Consider the following 21,082-nt stretch of genomic DNA (forward strand, 5'->3'; position numbering starts at 1 on the left):
AAATACAGCTGAAACTATCTTTAATGGTCTCAATTCCTCATCCCATACTTTTCTTTTCAGGAAAACCTAGAAAAATACATATTTCACACCTGTCTTTTTTGAAGTCGTTACATTTCACTAGTACGAGCGATGATTCCCATTTTACCCAATTGGGATTTTTTCCCATTGGACCGCTTGATCGGTAGGCAGTTGGGCCCAATGGGAAAAACAACTTTTCAAGCAACAGATGTCAAAAACACGTTTGAGGGTTCGAATCATTAATGACCAGTAACCTTGATCTTCCTAACAATACTAGTAGCTTTGCCATACAGTTCAATTTATACCGGTTTTAACGCTCTCCACTAGTTTAGCGAGTGCACTTTGCAGCAGCTGCGCATGTCGCTCCTTCGTGTCGGGCAGTAGGGCAGCACGTTTGCACTCCGCGCAATGCTGCAGCAGCAAAATGCCCGCCTCAGATACAACTGGCTCTCCCTTACTCTCCTTTAGTACTTCTGTAGCTAAGTAGAGGATAGTTGGCAGTAGAGATAGAGCACCTGGAAAATGTTATTCTTTGTTAAGAAATAAAACTAATATAAAAATTATTTAAAATATTTCTAAGTACTATTCTTTCGCCTAGTTCTAGTTATTTATACTAATATTGCAAAGAAGAAAGATTTCTTTGTTTTTTTTTGCATTAAAACTAAGCCATGATTGATTTTTTTTTATTCCGCGCGAAGTCAAGGGAAACTGCAAGTAGAATATAAAGTACAGTTTACATTGTAAGGAACAAAGAAAAAAAAATTTCTTTTTTACTTTCTTAGGTTACCTTGTGGACTTGTCAGCGAGGTTAATTCCGACATAGCAGCTAAACTCTTCACCAGCAACGTATCACCATGTACACCAAGACCTTTGGGCACTCCTATGACTCCGACTTTACCCTCCTGTTTAAGAGGACTAAGGGCAGGCAATCTCCGCACTAGGAGGCAAACGCACGCCTCCAGACACGCAAACACAACCGACTTGGAGGGGGGCAGATCACCAGTAGGACCCCCCTCGCCAAGAGTATGGACAACTTCGAGTACTGATTGTGGTATATTTCCTTCTGAAGCATTAGGTGCTAGTTCTGAAAAAAAAAAAAAAATCAATGGTTTTTATTTAACATCGTTAATGTTTTTTAATATAGCTTTTTGTGTAGTTTTAATGTCATATGTATTATAAAAAAAAATATCATTAAATCAGGGATCCCCAAACTATTTTGGACAAGTGACCCCTTTTTCCAAAATGAACTGTTACCTCAGACTACCCACATGACTAAATTACCTACTTTTAAGATCAATTATTGTTATAATTAATTCTGACTTAGGTCAATAGAAGACAGAGTGAGAATTAGCAATGCTTTAAGTTCCACGACCACAGGATCCCAGCTTTAAACTAAAGCACACAGAGTTAACTTATAATAGCTTGTTATTTTAGCTTAAAAGCTTAATTTGATGCTACCTTTTATCTTAGCTTGCATGTTAGCATGTAGCTGCTCCTTAGCGCCCTCTATGACGAGCTGCAACACGTCAGCTGTCAACAACAGCGCCTCTATGCTCTCCTGCGTCAGTCCAGTGCGGTGGATGATCTGACACAGCTCTATCGCTAATGCCCTAGGAATATAACGGATAATCTACATATATAAAAGAAAGTCGTGTTAGTTACATTATTTATAAAAGCTAGTGTCATATATTTCTTTATTAATTTATATAAAATATCAACGAGATAGTATATTTTTATTTTTATAAGAACATATTGAATACTAATTTTTTAGGTAATTTTAGGCCTAAAAATGATATATCTTACTAATATTATAAATGCGAATGTTTGGATGAATGGATGTTTGTTTAAAGTATCTGCAGAACGGCTCAACGGATCATAATAAAATTAGGTACAGATGTAAAACATAGTCTGGAACATAGTGTGGGGCGTTTGAAACCTAGGAGGGTGCGATAAGGGGCCCAAAAATGGGGGGCATTGAAATTAATTAAAGCAATGAAATTGTGGTTTTTAAAGTTTAGGGCTGAATAAAAATTTGGGGGCTCTGTAATATTATTGATTTTCAAAGGGGGCGGTGAAAGAAAATAATTTTGACAATCACTGGTCTAGAAGAACACATAGGCTACTATTATTTTTTTAATTCCGCACGGACAGAATCACTGGCGACATCTAGTATTTAAATAAATCCTACTATTAGAAAAGATGCTTTATTAAATCTAGAATATCAATGTGAAAAATCACATATTTTTTTTTTATAAATGATCTCACAGTATATTCCCAAACTTCTACAAGCACACGCAATCTCACAAAGTTCTATAAGCTTTATATCTCACAAAGTTCTACAAGCTTTATATCTCACAAAGTTCTACAAGCTTTATATCTCACAAACTTCTACAAGCACACGCAATCTCACAAAGTTCTACAAGCTTTATATCTCACAAAGTTCTACAAGCTTTATATCTCACAAAGTTCTACAAGCTTTATATCTCACAAAGTTCTTCAAGCTTTATATCTCACAAAGTTCTACAAGCTTTATATCTCACAAAGTTCTACAAGCTTTATATCTCACAAAGTTCTACAAGCTTTATATCTCACAAAGTTCTACAAGCTTTATATCTCACAAAGTTCTACAAGCTTTATATCTCACAAAGTTCTACAAGCTTTATATCTCACAAAGTTCTACAAGCTTTATATCTCACCTATCCTTCAATAATCGTGCTCTGTTCTCTTGCGCATCCAGCAGAGTGACAAGAGCAAGTAGCACGCTCACTGTATCATTGTCACTCATGTCACGCTGAGCACATAACGCCTCCATACATATACCTAGAAAATAAAATTACATTATCTGTTTGTTTTCCTTTGTTGGCCCGGAGGTCTAATTTTAAGTCTCCTTCCCTTCACATTATTTTCTTATAAGTGAATTTGATGGAGAAGTGTTATTGGAAGAGAAAATATTCTCTTTCTGTGCATCCCTTTCTCAGTCAGAAAGTCTCAGAAATTGCAGATGTCTATGGCCAGTGATCACTTTGCTATTTCAGTGAATTTAGGTGACCGCTTGCGCTTTTGCCACTTTATGATATAAATAAATAAAAAATGGGACCCATCTGCAAGCACTTCCTTCGATTAAAATAATTTTTATCAAAATCGGAGCACCAGGGGCGGAGCTTCGCGGTAACACACATAAAAAAACTACATTCGAGTTGATAACCTCCTTTTTTTTGAAGTCGGCTAAATAAAATAGTCCTGATAAGTGTGGAAATCTATGGTAACACCTTACGCGTGACTTTACACGCTACGTTGTTTATTCTGATTTATTTTACTAATATTTTAAATGTAAAAGTTTAGATGGATGTATGGATGGAAGTTTGTTTAAAGGTATCTCCGGAACGCCTGGACGGATTTTTATGAAATTTGGATGTAAATCATGGTCTGGAAGAACACATAGGTAATTTATATAATATTATTTAATAATAAATATATAATACAATAATAATAATTTACCAAAGAGTAGATGGAATCTTTCATCAACTGGTTCGAAGAATTCAAAATTGCCATTTTCCGTCTTATTCGATCTGTTATCCACAGTGTTGTCAGTATTTTCTGAAAAATAAACAAAAAGTAAAATATAGTAATTACTCTTTTGAAAAACTTACTTCAATTATTTAACAACAGTTTCAAGATTGACCTCCTTGCAAAAGCATAGATGACCTTCCTCAAAATATTTTCAAATCCAACCTCCCAAGTACGGTTTTTTTAATAATGTATATAGTCTAACCAAGAATATTGTAGAGGATGGCGGCGATGAGGAGAGGAATAAAACACGAAGTTTCAATACGGTGCGCACAGTTCGCTGTCCGAAGGCTGGGTTGTGACTGACCTGTGTGTCGACTACCTTGCAATTCCTTTATTTTTATAAATTCAAATGTACAAACATTTTCTCTAACTACCTTGGTAATATTCAGTATTTCACAGATAATAAAACGGTACGTTATGGTATTAATACAGAGTAAAAATTCATATCAAATACACAAAGAAACATATTAAAAGGGTACAAAATCAATACAGTTAAAATACAAATAGAATTACTGTAGAATATCATGAAAGGCTTTGATTCCATCGTCAACAAATATAAAAACCCTTGCCCGAGGAGCTTCAATCAGCTTCATAACTTTTCAATATACAGACAAAAATTAGTTCCATATATTTCCGCAAAATGGCGAAATCTATATATATAAAAGAAAGTTGTGTTAGTTACACTATTTATAACTCAAGAACGGCTGAATTGATTTATGGAATTTTTACTGTCGCAAAAGATGGCCGTGACTGTGTGATTTTTTGGAATGCCCCTGAGCCGACGCAACGACAGGTAATTAATGCAAACTTCACGCGAAGCGTTTTCAATGCGTCGGCTAGAGGGCGTTAGAATCGTTATTTACTTATTATTTTTTATTGATATTTCAAATAAAATATATAGAATAAAAAGTTATAATTTTTTGTAATTGTAAATACAAAATTAGTAATTGTTTTTTTTTTTTATTTTTTTATGTAAGAAATTAATGAATGTGTGTGGGTATCTGTGTGCGTGCGTGTGTGTGTGAGTGTTCGTGTGTGTATGTCCGCCACATCACTCCCCCCCAGAGACCGTGTCTACGGGCGATAATAATCTGGAAAATGGACTGTTCGCCCAGAACGTGTAGTCACTGCGGTCGGAGTAGATTGTGGAACAGCATCTGAAATAGGAATGGGTAATGGAGATGAACCAGGGTCTTGGTTGGATACAAGTATGTAGGCTGGCTTTAAACGGTCTACTGATACTCGTAAGACTTTTCCCTTAACTCTAATCTTATAAACTTTTTCGCCTTTCTCAACAACTTCATGGGGACCTGTGTAAGCTGGTTGTAAAGCGCCTCTTAACGCGTCTTCTCTTAGAAAGACATGGGAACAAGTTGAAAGATCTTTAAATACGAAAATTTTGCTCGTGTTGTGATGAGAAGTTGGTACGGGTTGCAAATTGTTAGCAAAAGAACGAATACGCGCTGTAAAATCTGCTATATCAGTAGTGCAATTCTCCGCTTTATGACCAAAAAATTCACCTGGCAGACGTATTGGTTCTCCGTAGACAAGTTCAGCGGAAGAACATTGAAGATCTTCCTTGAAGGAGCTTCTTATACCCAGTAGAACTATTGGCAAACTTTCGACCCAGCTACTATCCTCGTGACACATGATAGCTGCTTTTAACTGCCGGTGGAACCTCTCAATAAGACCGTTACATTGAGGGTGGTAGCTGGTTGTTTTACGATGTTTGCAAGATATGAATTTTGAAAGTTGTTCGAAAAGTGCCGATTCAAATTGCCTACCACGGTCTGTCACAATATCAGTAGGACAGCCGAATCTCGCTATCCATGACGACAAAAATGCTTTGGCCACTGTTTCTGCAGTGATGTCCGTTAAGGGAACAGCTTCGCACCATCGCGTGAAGCGATCGACGGCTGTCAAGCAGTAACGGAACTCAGCTGATGGAGGTAATGGTCCGATAAGGTCTAAATGAACGTATTTGAATCTCGCTGAAGGTAAATCATGTGTGCCTAAAGGCGACATAACGTGTCGATTTACCTTTGCGCGCTGACATGACAAACACGCCCTAGACCATTCGCGACAATCTTTTCTCATCAATGGCCAGACGAAACGGTCAGCAACAAGCTTCGCGCTTGTGATAGCGCCGGGATGGCTAAGAGAGTGTAAGCTATCGAATACTTGCTTGCGTAAGGATCTGGGTACTAAAGGCCTGGGAGTCTTTGTGCTGACATCGCAGTACAGCTGCAATCGACTTCCAGGTATATTTAATTTCTTAATATGCAGGGAACTTTCTTGTTCTAGAAATGTTGCTAATTCAGAATCGGAGTCCTGAGCTTTAGCAATCACTTCGAGGTCCACGGGTCTTACTATCTCCTCAACCTCCTCGATTCGGGAAAGTGCGTCAGCAACGACATTATCTTTTCCGGAGATGTGTTGAATATCGGTCGAGAACTGGGAAATAAAATTCAGATGCCTATATTGTCGTGGACTGCAGTTGGCCTTCCTTTCACTGAATGCAAAACACAGTGGTTTATGATCTGTGAAGATAGTAAACGGTGTTGCTTCTAGCCAATGTCTAAAATACTTAATACTCTCATAAATAGCAAGAAGCTCTCTATCGTATGGTGAGTATTTCGTTTGTGATGGGCTCAATTTACGAGAGAAAAAGGCAAGAGGTTGCCAACTACCATCTACGAGTTGCTGTAAGACACCAGCAATAGCAAGATCCGAAGCATCAGTGATAAGACCTAACTTTGCTGTAGGGTCTGGATGAGCTAACAGGGCTGCATTAGAAAGGCTATCTTTACAGTCTTGGAAAGCTTTTAATGAGTTTTTGTCCATGTGTATTGTCTGTGACGCTTTGACTGAACCTTTAAGCAATGCATTCAGGGGAGCTTGGATTTTGGCTGCGTGGGGGATAAACCTTCTATAAAAGTTTATCATGCCCAGGAACCTTCTAAGCTGCCTTGCATTTGTAGGAAGGGGGAAATCTTTCATGGCTTGAACTTTGCCTTCCAGGGGCTTCGTGCCGTGCTGGTTGATGGAGTAGCCTAGAAATGTTACCTCTGATGCTCCAAAAACGCACTTTGCAGTGTTGATCAGCACGCCATAATCCTTCATCCTGTTAAATAGGAGGCGAAGGTGTTCTTTGTGCTCTGTCTCATCATGCGAAAATACGAGAAAGTCGTCGAGATATGGGAAACAAAAATCTAGACCACGTGTCAACTCATCAACGAATCTCTGAAAGGTGGCTCCAGCGTTTCGAAGACCAAAATTCATATAAGGAAACTCAAAAAGTCCAAATGGTGTGGTTATAGCACATTTGGGAATGTCCTGTTCAAATACTGGTATCTGATTATATGCCTTTACTAGGTCTATAGTTGAGAAAATTTTACAACCGAATAAACTATGGGCAAAATCGTGTATATGGCGTAAAGGATACCTATCCGGGATCGTTCTCGCATTAAGCAAGCGATAATCGCCGCATGGTCGCCAACCATTATCCTTTTTCGGAGCGAGGTGTAGTGGTGACGACCAGGCTGACTCGGATGGACGAGCAATACCATTAGCTAACATTACCTGGAATTCTGCCTTGGCGATCTTCAGCTTCTCTGGGGGAAGTCTGCGTGGTGTGCAGGAAACCGGTGGACCTGGTGTGGTACGTATGTGATGAACTGTCTTATGTGTTGGTGTGCGATGGGTGCCTGCTGGCCGTGTAAGTTCTGGGAAATTAGCTAGTAATTTGAAAAAAATTGAATCACCAGTCATGACCTTTACACTAGATATTAGGCTACATAATTTTTCAGAAACACCTAACGTTGACAATTTTGTTGTAGTATCTATTAATCTCTTATTTCTAACATCAACAATTAAATTAAAATGTGACAAGAAATCAACACCAATGATAGCTTTTGTGACGTCAGCAACAGTAAATCGCCACATGAAATCTCTACGTAGACCTAAATTTAAATTAAGTTGTACATAACCATACGTATGAATAATAGAACCATTAGCTGCACACAGTACATAATCAGATTTATCACGTTGTTGTTTGAGTGCAGATCGGGGGAAAACGCATAGGTCACTTCCTGTGTCCACTAAGAATTGCACTTTCGATCTGCTATCAATTACAAATAGGCGACCAGTAGTTAATGTGGGACAGTCATCCGTCGCCATTACAGACTGCCCGGTGCGTTTCCCGACTTGTAATCGCAAGGCTGAATGCATTGTCTAGCCTGGCTGCCGAACCTGGAGTGATACCAACAGGTAGGAAACTTTCTGTAGGACGACTGTGATCTTCTCGATGGCGTACGGCTCCGCTCACGTGACCTAACTTTATGACGTGGCCGAGAGCGCTCGTCAATTTTCGAATTAATAGTACTGACCTGCATCTTCAGTTCTGACATTTGTCGCGCCATGTCCTCAATGGTTTGTTCTAACCTGGTTTGTGAAGATGATGCGGCTGCAACCACGGGTGAAGCTGGGACGATGTCGTGTACTCGATCTGCCAAGTCAGCTATTTCGCTAAGGGGCATACTCATTTGCGACACGACGATAGTCTGCAGATTACTTGGGAGTCGACCAGTCCACAATGATCTAAGAAAATCTTCCGGTATATTGGGGCCCGCGAGATGCTGTAGATGTCGCAGGAACTGAGATGGTTTGCGATCGCCCATCTCCTCGGCCTGTAGTAGTTGTTTTAATTTTTTCTCTTTTGAAATGGAAAGCCGTTTAATAATTTCACTTTTCAATTTTTCATACTTGCCGGTCGTTGGAGGTGATGTTATTAAATCCTCGATGTCACTTATATATCTCCGGTCCAGATTTGTGATTAAGAAATGAAATTTTATATCATCATCGGTTATTTTCGATATGCAAAATTGACTTTCGATTTGACTAAACCATAATAATGGCTTCTCTGGCCAAAATGGCGGCATTCTTACGCCTATACGACAAATGTCTGAATTGTCGTCCGACACAATGGGCACGCGCACTCGCCGCTTCGTCACTCGCGCGTCGTAATCTATTTCCTGTTCACCGTCGCTTATCATTTTTTTCTTAAATCAATTCACGTATTCACTTTAAGGGGTCACCAGTATGGAATTTTTACTGTCGCAAAAGATGGCCGTGACTGTGTGATTTTTTGGAATGCCCCTGAGCCGACGCAACGACAGGTAATTAATGCAAACTTCACGCGAAGCGTTTTCAATGCGTCGGCTAGAGGGCGTTAGAATCGTTATTTACTTATTATTTTTTATTGATATTTCAAATAAAATATATAGAATAAAAAGTTATAATTTTTTGTAATTGTAAATACAAAATTAGTAATTGTTTTTTTTTTTTATTTTTTTATGTAAGAAATTAATGAATGTGTGTGGGTATCTGTGTGCGTGCGTGTGTGTGTGAGTGTTCGTGTGTGTATGTCCGCCACAGATTTGACTGAAAATTGGTGGGCAGGTAGCTTAGAACCAGGAAACGGACATAGGATAATTTTTACCCCGTTTTCTATTTTTTTTTATTCCGCGCGGACGGAGTCGCGGGTAAAAGCTAGTATTTTATATTTATAATCTAACTTATACTAACGATTATCATCAGAGTTAGCTGATGGTATATCTCTGAAGTTGGCGTTATATCGTAACGCAGCTGCGTACAGTAGCGAGGGCCAGGCTCGTACGTAATGCGCACGCGAAGCCTCCGCCGTCTCCGCGGAGTAAAACGCCCCGCCCCCATGCGGCAACTGAGATGCAAACTCTGAAATAATAACACAATTTGTTAATTAAAATTCGAATGACATCTCACTAGTCAAAACAGATTTAGTTGTTTATGCTTTAAGAAGTCACAATGGAACTAACATATCTTACTAATATTATAAATGCAAGTATTTAAATGTATGGATGGATGTTTGAAGGTATTTCTATAACAGCTTCATAGGCCTAGATGAAATTTGCCATGATACCAAGCATAGCCTAGAACACATAAGCTACTAATTAAGTTTTTTTTTTCTTCATGCGGACGAAGTCGCGGGCGACAACTACTAAACCACACATAGTCAATTGTGATTAATATATTTGTCAAATTACCCTTTGGAACACTATTAGTGTAGATTTAATATGAGTAGAGCCATTTAAAATTCAATATTATATGTACTAACTTTACATGTACAAACAAACACACGCACGGACGTAAACAGGCATTTTGTACGCACTCCAGTAAAAAAAAATCCACTCATACCTGGAGGTAGACTCAAAAGGGCGTGATCTTTCAAAGCGGCCAACCAATTATCTCCCAAACTCTCTAATTCAGGTTCTACAAGCTTCAATAGACTTTCTCCTTTTGACTCGAAATCTCCATACTCCTCGTCATCTTCCTCTTGAGTTGCGTTGTCTATTTGATTGTTGTTCTGCAACACCTGCAAGTGTGATAACAGATTAATTATATAAAACAAAAAAAAATAAACCAGAAAAAACCTAGCACATAAAAAAGCAATTTAAAAATATCCAAATATAACAGAAACATATGTTTCTTTATTTTACATTTTTCTTTCAGATACTAATTTAGGTAACGACACTTGTCCTGATAAATTCCATTAGAGATAGACCCTCGTAGTTACACAAGAAGACGGCCATAATAAAGTCTTTTGAAAGGAAGCTTTGGATTTGGTGACAAGTATAGAACATATAAATTGATTAAGGCATTACTTGTCTACATTATTATATAGCTGCGTTCCTCTGAAATTCCAGAACTCTCTTCTATTGCACCTAAAGTTGTCTGAGGGGGGTTTTAGAGAGTAAAAACCCCTAATAACTTTATCTAACACAAGAAAGCAGGGTATTTTTTAAAAATTGTAGGTATTTGAAGATTTCTGATTCTATAAATGTGGAAATTTAGTCGTTACCTTGTTCCGCCATTTGGCTAACTCTGCTTTATTGTTGAAGGGTTTTGTGTCTAACTGACGCACATAACTGCCTGGAGCGCTATCATTGCTAACCATAGCTACAATGTACACCTGGAATATAAAAATATCTTTAGCGTTTGTAATTCATCAAGTAATTGATAACATCGAGCATTCAGAATAGTAACGTTTTTGACAAAATTTGTATTAGAATTTGTACAGCGCCCCTACCGGCCGTAAAGTACACTAACAGCTCTAATACAAATTTAGATTTTGTCTGTCCTCTGTTTTGTCAAGGGATGTCTTTATTGATCACAATTACTGATAAATTAACAGAATTTAGATATTTTCACTTACAACTCTAAAACTATTATTTTTTTAACAATGGCAACATATTCAAAGTAACAACAACAGTAAGTTGTTACAGTTCTTTACTTGTATCTTATTGTAGATGAGGCAAACTGTAATTTATATACATACCTCAGCCCAGGCTTTTAGTATAGACAATTTCTCGAGCGTAGCCATACTCTCATTATAAATGAGCGTCGTATTCCCTTTTTTGTTCAATTTATCCAAACTGGATACAAGAAGCTGATGAACTCTGAAATTTAAAAAAAATATGTACTTTAGTAAACTCGCAAAAAAAAAAGAGTTGTATTATACTCAGTAGTGATTATTTCCATAACTTGTTGACTTGTTTCAGGAGATATAGTCAAAGAGCTAACCAAGTTATAGTCAAAGAGCTATATATATATTTTATATCATAAGGTGGCAAACGAGCAAACGGCCACCTGGATTCGCCACAATAGCGAGGCGACCGTTGCCCATAGACATCCGCAAATGCAGATGAATTGCCTACCTTTAATTAACGGAGAAGGGGACGCACAGAAAGAGCATATTTCTTCTTCCTATGCGTCCCATCTTCCGCCGAATCCACTTCCCCTTCCCATCCTTTCCTATTAAGAAAGGATGGGAAGGGAAAGAGGACTAAAATTAGACCTCCGGTACCACACTCAAAAGACGAAACGCAGAATTGTTTCCACTTCACGCCTGTCTTCTGTGTGGTCGTAGTATTGCACAGGTCGACCCGGCCAATTCGTGCACCCAACAAATATAGTTGTTGCGGGATCTACCACTGTTAATACATACCTGCGCAGATCATCAATATCTCTAGCGACGCCGCAGCCGAGCCATGCAGAGCATAAATCGCACGCAGCAGCCGTCACGTGTGAAGCAGTGTCGCGGGCGAACGCTGGTCGTACTGCCGCACCCACCTGCGTCACAACACACGTCAAACTTACTGTATGTCACGTCAATCAGTCACGACACGTCATACTTCGACGTCATATCTTAATTCACTACAACTAAATAGGTTGTGGCACTTATAAATGTCATCATCATCAGCTCACTATACGTCTCCACTGAGGGGCTCGGAGCCTACCCTAAGTAAGGGGTGACTAGGACATAGTCAACCACAGCCAAGTGCGGGTTGACTTCACACATATCATTGAATTTCTTCTCAGATATGTTTCACATCACGATGTTTTCCTTCACCGTAAGAATGTCGGATAATTGTACATATGTACATCGAAAATAGAAAAAATGGTTATTGTGAGAAAACTATAAAAGATAAATATTCTATCGCGGACTTTTATTTAGCACATTTAAAAAGCTACAATTCTTCCATACATCATTTTTAAGTAGGTCCTATAGTTTAGCCTACGTAAGCGCTGAAAGCAATAATGTCCCTAATTTTCGCAACACATTTTGAAGCTAAATTCAAAATCTACTAGTCTTCTAGTTATTTAAAAAAATATCAAAAAAATGGGACCCATCTGCAAGCACTTCCCTTCGATTGAAATATTTTTTATCAAAATCGGAGCACCAGAGGCGGAGTTTCGCGGTAACACACATAAAAAAATACAGTCGAATTGATAACCTCCTTCTTTTTGAAGTCGGCTAAAAACACATTGGTACATGGCGGGGTTCGGACCCTGGAACTGCAGATTGCAATTGCTTAATCCCTGAGCCACCAATACTCTTATAAATATAGGTCATTTAAATCAGATTTACCACCTTTATTAGCCGACTTCAAAAAGAAGGAGGTTATCAATTCGACTGTTTTTTTTTTATGTGTGTTACCGCGATGCTCCGTCCCTGGTGCTCCGATTTTGATAAAAAATATTTTAATCGAAGGGAAGTGCTTGCAGATGGGTCCCATTTTTTTTTTAAATAACTAGAAGACTAGTAGATTTTGAATTTACAAGGCATGCCTTTTAAGTTCTGTCGTTTCAATATTTCTCGGCAATTTTGAATTTTGAACTGTTTTATATTCGAATGTGTTTACATTTTGAATCTTAAAACAGTTGAAAGTATTAAGATTAATGCTATTGTTTAGTCACAGCGTCGATTTGAATCTGCCAGGTAACGTACGAAAATGAATCTTTCTAAGGAAACTGTTCGTGCAATAATTTTCTACAACTTTAAAAGACGCCTGACACGGCTTCAGTGTTTTGAAGAGCTAATATTTGTGTTCAGTGATGAAGCCCCATGTCTGCGGACTATCGAACGCTGGTATTTAGAATTCCAGCGTGGACATACTAGTCTTAGTGAAAAATCTCGCGAAGGACGTCCAAAATCCGCCTTCACCGAAGATAACATCATTGCTGTGAGACAACTAATTCTCGAATATCGTCATGTGACGTATCGAGAGATAGAGGTTCTATTAGGCATCTCAGGGACAACCATTCAGAAGATCTTGCATCAAGCGCTTGGTGTGAGAAAGCTAGTTTGCCGTTGGATACCGCATCTGCTTTCAGACGATCACAAGGCGGCCCGCGTCAGATGGTGTAAGAAAACTCTGCAAAGGTTGGACCGAGGAGAGTCAAACCACGTCTACGACATCATCAGTGGTGACGAATCTTGGATCTATGCCTACGATCCTGATTCCAAACAACAATCTACAATCTGGGTCTTTCAAGACAAGCCAAAGCCGACTAAAGTTGTTCGTTCGCGAAACACTTTAAAGAAGATGGTGGCCACCTTCGTTGGAAAAAAAGGCCATGTTGCGACTATTGCACTTGAAGATCGTAGAACGGTGAATGCTGAGTGGTATACCATAGTTTGTTTACCACAAGTCATCGCCGAAATGCGAAAATCTAACTCAAAGCGACGCATTATCCTGCACCACGACAACGCAAGCTTACACAGCGCTCGTCAAACGATTGAGTATTTGAAGCAGGAAAAAGTAGAAATTCTTGACCATCCTCCATACAGTCCTGACCTAAGCCCTAACGATTTCTTTACATTTCCTAAAATTAAGAAAAGTCTTTGTGGTCAAAGGTTCCAGCCCGGTGAAGAAGCAGTCGACGCTTTCAAGTGAGCCATTTTCAACACCCCCACTTTAGAGTGGAATAAATGTTATAATAACTGGTTTGAGCGAATGGAAAAGTGTATTAAGCTACGTGGTGAATACCTGTAAAAACAATAAAAAGTACTATAAGATTCTAGTTGTGTTTTTTTCTTCAAACGACAAAACTTAAAAGGCATGCCTCGTAGCTTCAAAATTTGTTGCGAAAATTAGGGACAATTTTGCTTTCAGCGCTTACGTAGGCTAAACTATAGGACCTACATAAAAATGATGTATGGAAGAATTGTAGCTCTTTAAATGTGCTAAATAAAAGTCCGCGATAGCATATATCTATCTTTTATAATTTTCTCACAATAACCATTTTTATCTAAAAGTCTACCAATGAGTACCAGGTATTTTTCCTATCTTACCTGCGCCTGATACTGCTCGAGTAGCAGATGTCCGGGGAAGTCTGGCTCCGGTGCACGTGCGAACAGCTGTATGATGGTCTGCAGAGTGCGGAGTCCCGCCAGCCGCAGTGCATCAGACTCACCAGTTGCTCCCACAAACGCCATACGTACCAAGTCTGATACGTGCAGGGATAGGTAGTCGCCTGGACATGATAAAAAAAACGTAAGGAAAACTACTAAATTTTTAACCTAATTTTTAACCTAACAACTAATTTTTTTAAATTCTAGTCGCTTGATATCCAAAATAAATAAATAAAATAAATATCAAAAATAATTCACACATTTATGTTAGTAAGTAGAATTTAAAAAATACAGTACAAAGGATACACAATCTATATATATAAAAGAAAGTCGTGTTAGTTACACTATTTATAACTCAAGAACGGCTGAATCGATTTGACTGAAAACTGGTGGACAGATAGCTTAGAACCAGGAAACGGACATAGGATAATTTTTACCCCCTTTTCTATTTTTTTTTATTCCGGGCGGACGGGATCGCGGGTAAAAGCTAGTTTAATATAAATAATATAAATAAAGCAATGTATATAAAAGATAATATACCGTTAGGATCATTTTGCAGTTTCTCTTTAGCTTTAACTAGATCGAAATGTGCGCTGTCGCCGGTCGCTTCGCACGCACCCATCATTTTCTGAATGCATTCCATCGCAAACACCTGAAATTAAAAAAGATAAAATTACTTAGAATTTCAAGAGTCCTGTTATATAAACTATGGTCTATTATAATTTTCTATTTAAAATATTACACAAAAAGCAATGTTATATAAAGTATTAGATACCTTAGTGGACCATCTCGGCTGAATAGCCGGATGTGTTGATTGTTCCGACTCCGCGTGGAATTCCACTTGATCGTCATCACCTTCACCGTCGAAATCCATTTCTTGATTTGTGGTGTCCTCTAGAAAAAAAAAATACATTTTAATAACCAAAAAAAAAAATCTATTCATACTAAAATTTTAAATTTTAGTTACTTGTGAACAGTCATCCAAATTTCATAGCTGCTCACAATTTCACAGAAGAAAACCACAATTTTAGTTTACGCTCATGCATACCAAATTACATGATGACGTACTAAGAACATTAATGCCCAATTTACATTATTCCAGTACAGCAAAAGTACACAATACTGGATTACTACACCTGAAAATATATAAATCCGCACTATAACATTCCAGAATAGTACTTATACTTTCCAGTTGTAATCCAGTGAAGACGTCATTTGCTGGACTGGAATGATGTAAACAAGAATAATGCACCAAATTGCACGGTGACGTACCCAGTCGTAAGGTAAGCACTCGCTTAGCAAGCTGCAGCCATTCGTTCAGTCTGCGAGCGCCCGCCGCCGCGAGCAGACAGCAGGCGAGCGTGTCGCGCGCGTGCGACTGCGCAGCGCTGTCACGCTCAGTGTCCAAGTATGCGAACAACGCGCCCGGTAGTCCGCTACTTGTTATTGTCACACCTAAACAAATATAAATATCATTCATAATTAACATATACACTACAGTAATATACAATTTATTAAACTAAGTAAAACGACAAAACTCATGATTAAATAGCTCGTAGTCGGCACCGACTAATTACAATCTCGAACGCGAATCCAGCTGAGTAATCATCATGACGGACATTTTAATAGTTTACGATAAAATAAACAGTTTGAGTTTGACTTACCACAGTATGGTTTAGCTGGTACATGGTCCTTCGCTAGTAGCGCATAGCGGCAAACCTCGGCCGCCTCTTTCTGAGACAGCTGACGTAAGCAGCACAGCGCAGCTCGTCGTACTGCCAGCTCGGAGCTTGATAAATCTCGCTAGAAATTGTTTTTTATATTTCACTAGCTGTCGCCTGCAACTCCTTCCGCGCGGAATAAAAAAGATAACTTATAGTCTTTATGTTCTTTTAGACTTTGCTCTACCTCTATGTCAAATTCATCAAGATCCGTTGAGCCGTTCTGGAGATACCTTCATACAAACATCCATCCATCTAAACATTTGCATTTATAATATTAATGTGTGAAATTAAAAGATAACCTAAACGCTATTCCACGCTGCAATCTATATTTGTTCCATCCATACATCCATCCATTTAATTATGATTTATACAATATTCCAACGTAATGTACTGACGCATAGCTGAGGGACTAGCAGATGCAGGTTGATGCTGCGCGGCGAGAACATCTGCAGCTGCTGCAGACAGCCGATGCTCTCCGCACGAGCTCCACCACCTCCGCACTCCTGCAGCGCTGCGCACGCGCAGATGAACCGGCTCACTGCGCCGCCGCCAGCTAGTACAAAACAATATCAAACACACATTGTTACAAACCAAACTCTGCATTACGTTAAAATTATTTTTTTAAATATTTCTAACTAGCAGTTGTCCGCGACTTCATCCGAGCAGAATAAAAAAATTGTAATAAATATAACCCATGTCACCATAGTGTAGCTTCCCTGAAGTGAAAGATTTTTTCAAATCGGTTCCTAAGTTTTAAAGCCTATTCAATACAAGCATACAATCAAATCATTTTTTCTTTATAATATTAGTATAGATAAAACACTTATTTTCATTCTAGCTGTCGCCCGCGCCTCCGTCCGCGCGAAATTAAAAAAAAAGCTTATGTGTTCCTCCAGACTATGTTCTACATCTGTGCCAAATTTCATCAAGATCCACGCAGCCGTTCCAGAGATACATTCAAACAAACATCTATCCATCCATTTAAACATTCGCATTTATAATATTAGTAAGATGGTCATGACGTTAAACATATATAGAATTCTAAGTTTATTTATTTATTTAATTTAATTTTGGCGTTGGTTCTAAAGGTGTCGTAGTATATTTGTTCATACCTTGTAATTCGGGACCGACAACTGTAATGAGAGCGGAGAGCAGACGACCGATAGCACGGTGCAGATCCTCCTGGTACGGTGGCGAACTGAACAGCAGCTTCAGCGCCAAGTTGAGTGTGGACTCCACGTGGCCACGGAACATAGGACCTGACGCATCCACAAGCACTGATAGTGCGTGCAACGACCACACCTGGAAATAATAGGAATCAAAAAATTTTCTTAAAGAATATAATTAAATATCTCAAATTACCAAGACTATTCAAACACATTCAAATCCTGTTAATAGAGAGAAAAAATTACACAGCAAAACACTTACAAATTCATCAAAACTCACTTGTAGTTCAACAGCGGCTGTATCTTGCGCAAGCGCACGCAATACAGGCAGTGCTGCAGCGCTGGAGGCTGCACCCCTAGCACGCTGCACTGCACCAACAGCAGCAGCTGCTGCAGCACGGACAGTACGACTTGGCGCAGTACGGGCCAGTGCCACCACACGCTCACTCAACGCCTGCGAGTCAGAGTCCGTCACGCAGCCGCACAGTCGACCCGCACACGACGCGGCAGCCGCACGCACTGTCACGCTGTTTGATGATAGACCATTCTGGAAAGTATAATCTATATATATAAAAGAACATTGTGTTAGTTACACTATTTATAACTCAAGAACGGCCGAATCGATTTGACTGAAAATTGGTGGGCAGATAGCTTAGAACCAGGAAACGGACATAGGATAATTTTTACCCCGTTTTCTATTTTTTATTCCGCGCGGACGGAGTCGCGGGTAAAGGCTAGTTTAATATATTAAATAAGAAATCATTCAAATTAGGTAAATGGAAGGATTTTAAACAAGTAGCATGAGGTCCTTCGAGCCGGATGACGGAATTAAGTTTTTAATAATTATGGAGTCACAAATGTTTACATTCAAGACATTGACGTCACAGTAAAATGTAGCACATTATTTCTAAGAGTACATACAATAATAAGTTCTATCGCAACATTCTTGACAGGTTCCTGTCCCAGCGAGGTCTTGGTATCAGCGAGTGCGCGGAGAGCGAGCAGCAGCGCGGTGTACACATTGATCTGTATCGCCTCCTGACGACCACCTTTCGACATCTTGATGCACTCCGCAAAGTGCTCCAGCATCTGTTGTCTGGATAACACAACAAACAAATTATTTTGCTCACTCCCTATTATTTAATTTAAATTTGTTTAACAGTGATAGGCGCAAGCTCCAGCATCTGTTGCAAGAATTGGTTGGTATCCCGGTGCAATACTACGACCACACAGAAGATAGAAGTGAAGTGGAAGCAATTCCGCGTACAGCCTGAGAAGTGTTGTGCTGGAGGCCTAATATTAGTCCTCTTCTTTTCCCAGCCTAATCTTTCAAGCAAAGGATGAGGAAGAGTAGATTTGATGGAAGAGAGGAAGCGTACGAAAAAGAAATTTCTTTTATATATTTTTTTCGGTGCGTCCCCTCCACCGCCGACTGAAGGTAGACAACGCATCTCCAATTGTGGATGTTTGTGGGCACCAGTCTCTTCGCTATTTCGGCGAATTAATGATATAAAAAATGTGTATGAATAAAACTATCCAATAATCACCAACCTTCACTAACACTAATATTCGAGAGCAACAAAATTAAATCGCAATTCATTCATTCGTTCACTGACCTGTGTTTGTTAGCTGCTCTGGAGAATATCTGCGGGAACAGCAGTACAGAGGCGTCAATAACAGCCACGCCCAGAGGCTGTGCACCACCAGCACCGCGGTACAAACAGCACGGATCATGCTCCAGCGCACCAGATCCGCTCGCACTCAGCGGTGAAATCAACTGAAAATACATTCACTCAGTATACTTCCTTCATTCAATTTATTTGTTCATTCAGAGATTATACTTTGTTAAGTTACTCAGAGAACGTTGGTGGCTCAGGGGTTAAGGACTTGGCTTGCAATCTGCAAGTCCTGGGTTCGAATCCCGCTATGTATCAATGTGTATTTCGATTTTCGATTTACTTAAGTACATTTATCCGACGTTCTTACGATGAAGGAAAACATCGTGATACTGCACATATCTGAGAAGAAATTCAAAGATATGTGTGAAGTCAACCCGCACTTGGTCAGCGTGGTTGACTATGGCCTAGTCACCCCTAACTTAGGGTAGAATCCGTGCCCCGTAGTGGGGACGTATAGTGAGTTGATGATGATGAAGTTACTCAGCATACTTCGTTCAGTACGTTCCGTTCAGTATACATCAGTAAATAACTCAGACATCAATTAAAACATACCTGTTCTTCAATTTCAGCATGATCAGTTTCATAGATCCAACCTTCTTCACCCAGCAATATAGTATCTCGGGGGTGCATTGCATTCCTCAAAATGCCTGAAAAAGTTTTATAACCCGTATTAAGATGAAATGGTGACTATATCAAGTAGATATACTGTAATGTCGCAGTATCTTACCAGTAGCAACATTAGCCCCGCTAGGGTCCGCCGAGCCCGCCAGCTCAGCGGCGAGCAGACGCAACAGTGGCGCTGCGGGCGCGCCGGCCCCGCCCAGCGCACCGCACGCCTGGTACAGTCGGAGACGGAGTAACGCTGCCGGAGCTTTTAGAGCACCACCGTAATTACGTACGACTGTACTCACACTGTTAAAAAAAAGATTACGTATGAAAATGAAAATTATCGTAATACAAATTATCTTCAAAATGTTCAAAATATATTCAATAGTCAAAACAAAACGTTAGTTAGTTATTTTTCATAAAAACTAGTTACATAAATATTAAAATAAAATTTGTTTTTGACAAAACAAAAATAAAATTTATGGAAACAATCTTAAGTCCTACACTTGCCAACAAACATCCATCCATCCATACATCCAGAAATTCTCTTTTATATAATATAAGAAAATTACATGCAATATTACAAAAAAGCAAAAAAAAAAAAGTCATATAATAATAATTGAACACTTACTTGGTAAGAACAGCGATGGCTCCATCTATGGGCTGCGTGAGACGTTTGGCGGTGTCATCATTGTGTACCAGTGATGGACAGTGAATAAGCAGACTGTGGAGTGCTGATAGTGCGCCTGCACGACCTTCTAATGTCACCTAAGTAACAAAGTAGTAAGTAATTATAAGAAGGAAAGTTTCGTTTTTGTATGTTTGTAACTAATAAACTTAAAAACTACAAGTTCGATTTCAAAAATTCTTTCACTATTACATAGCTATATTATCCCTGAGTGACATAGGCTATTTTTTTATATAATGTTGTTATATTTTCAATATTTTTTTTAAATGTGAACACATGCATTCCATTACCTGCCAAGTGAACGCATCTCCCCTGGCCTTTTCCGACTCTAGTTCCTTGGCGGAACGCGGGAAGCTGTTCCTCCAGAGCAGCAGCATACGTGGCAGAAGACCTCGTACCACTGGAACACCTGTAACACGGATTACATTAAACTGTACACAATTCGTGTACATTTTGATTTTGCCATCAAGTCAAAAAAAAACTCCACTTGGCCTATTCGAACTTCTTATAGACGTGTTAATTTAACTGAACAATATAAAACATTGGGCAGGTATTTATTCTTTCCATAATAGAGGTATTTGAGTTTTTTTTTGTTATTTAATTAACAAATAGTGTATTTGTGTTACCTAAAGTACATATAGCGCCAACAATAAGCCAGCCAGCATTGGTCCTGGCTGCGGTGAGACGGCTGCTCTGTCCGGCTGAGCGCAGCAGCTGCTCAGCTGCATTGAAGGCCACCTTGCCACGCCCATGTGGTACTCCCAGCGGTGACCTGCTCACCACCCCCAGTATTGCAGCCAGCGCCGCAGAATAACCTGCACAATGTATACTCGAATCTTACTAATATTATAAATGCGAATGTTTAGATGGATGGATGGATAGATGGATGTTTGTTA

At 39.2% G+C, this 21,082-nt stretch overlaps 1 protein-coding gene across 1 annotated transcript in view; it reads right to left on the reverse strand.

Moving 5' to 3' along the window:
- LOC106721765 (HEAT repeat-containing protein 5B) overlaps positions 1-21,082 on the reverse strand; it is a 33,434-nt gene that overhangs the window by 3,771 nt on the left and 8,581 nt on the right. The window contains exons 12-36 of the mRNA XM_045682270.1: positions 20,813-21,001; positions 20,477-20,595; positions 20,130-20,266; positions 19,620-19,804; positions 19,445-19,539; positions 18,830-18,990; positions 18,135-18,309; positions 17,494-17,760; positions 17,160-17,349; positions 16,443-16,600; positions 15,988-16,126; positions 15,596-15,778; positions 15,099-15,217; positions 14,864-14,975; positions 14,264-14,445; positions 11,633-11,757; positions 10,964-11,084; positions 10,487-10,597; positions 9,823-10,000; positions 9,175-9,342; positions 3,517-3,615; positions 2,715-2,838; positions 1,477-1,628; positions 806-1,102; positions 324-533 (exon numbers count right to left, since the gene is read on the reverse strand). Coding sequence (XP_045538226.1) covers positions 324-533; positions 806-1,102; positions 1,477-1,628; positions 2,715-2,838; positions 3,517-3,615; positions 9,175-9,342; positions 9,823-10,000; positions 10,487-10,597; positions 10,964-11,084; positions 11,633-11,757; positions 14,264-14,445; positions 14,864-14,975; positions 15,099-15,217; positions 15,596-15,778; positions 15,988-16,126; positions 16,443-16,600; positions 17,160-17,349; positions 17,494-17,760; positions 18,135-18,309; positions 18,830-18,990; positions 19,445-19,539; positions 19,620-19,804; positions 20,130-20,266; positions 20,477-20,595; positions 20,813-21,001 — 3,996 coding nt within the window. The remainder of the gene's footprint in view (positions 1-323; positions 534-805; positions 1,103-1,476; positions 1,629-2,714; positions 2,839-3,516; positions 3,616-9,174; positions 9,343-9,822; positions 10,001-10,486; positions 10,598-10,963; positions 11,085-11,632; positions 11,758-14,263; positions 14,446-14,863; positions 14,976-15,098; positions 15,218-15,595; positions 15,779-15,987; positions 16,127-16,442; positions 16,601-17,159; positions 17,350-17,493; positions 17,761-18,134; positions 18,310-18,829; positions 18,991-19,444; positions 19,540-19,619; positions 19,805-20,129; positions 20,267-20,476; positions 20,596-20,812; positions 21,002-21,082) is intronic.

This window comes from Papilio machaon, chromosome 18, assembly GCF_912999745.1.
Source record: "Papilio machaon chromosome 18, ilPapMach1.1, whole genome shotgun sequence".
Taxonomy (NCBI): Eukaryota; Metazoa; Arthropoda; class Insecta; order Lepidoptera; family Papilionidae; genus Papilio; species Papilio machaon.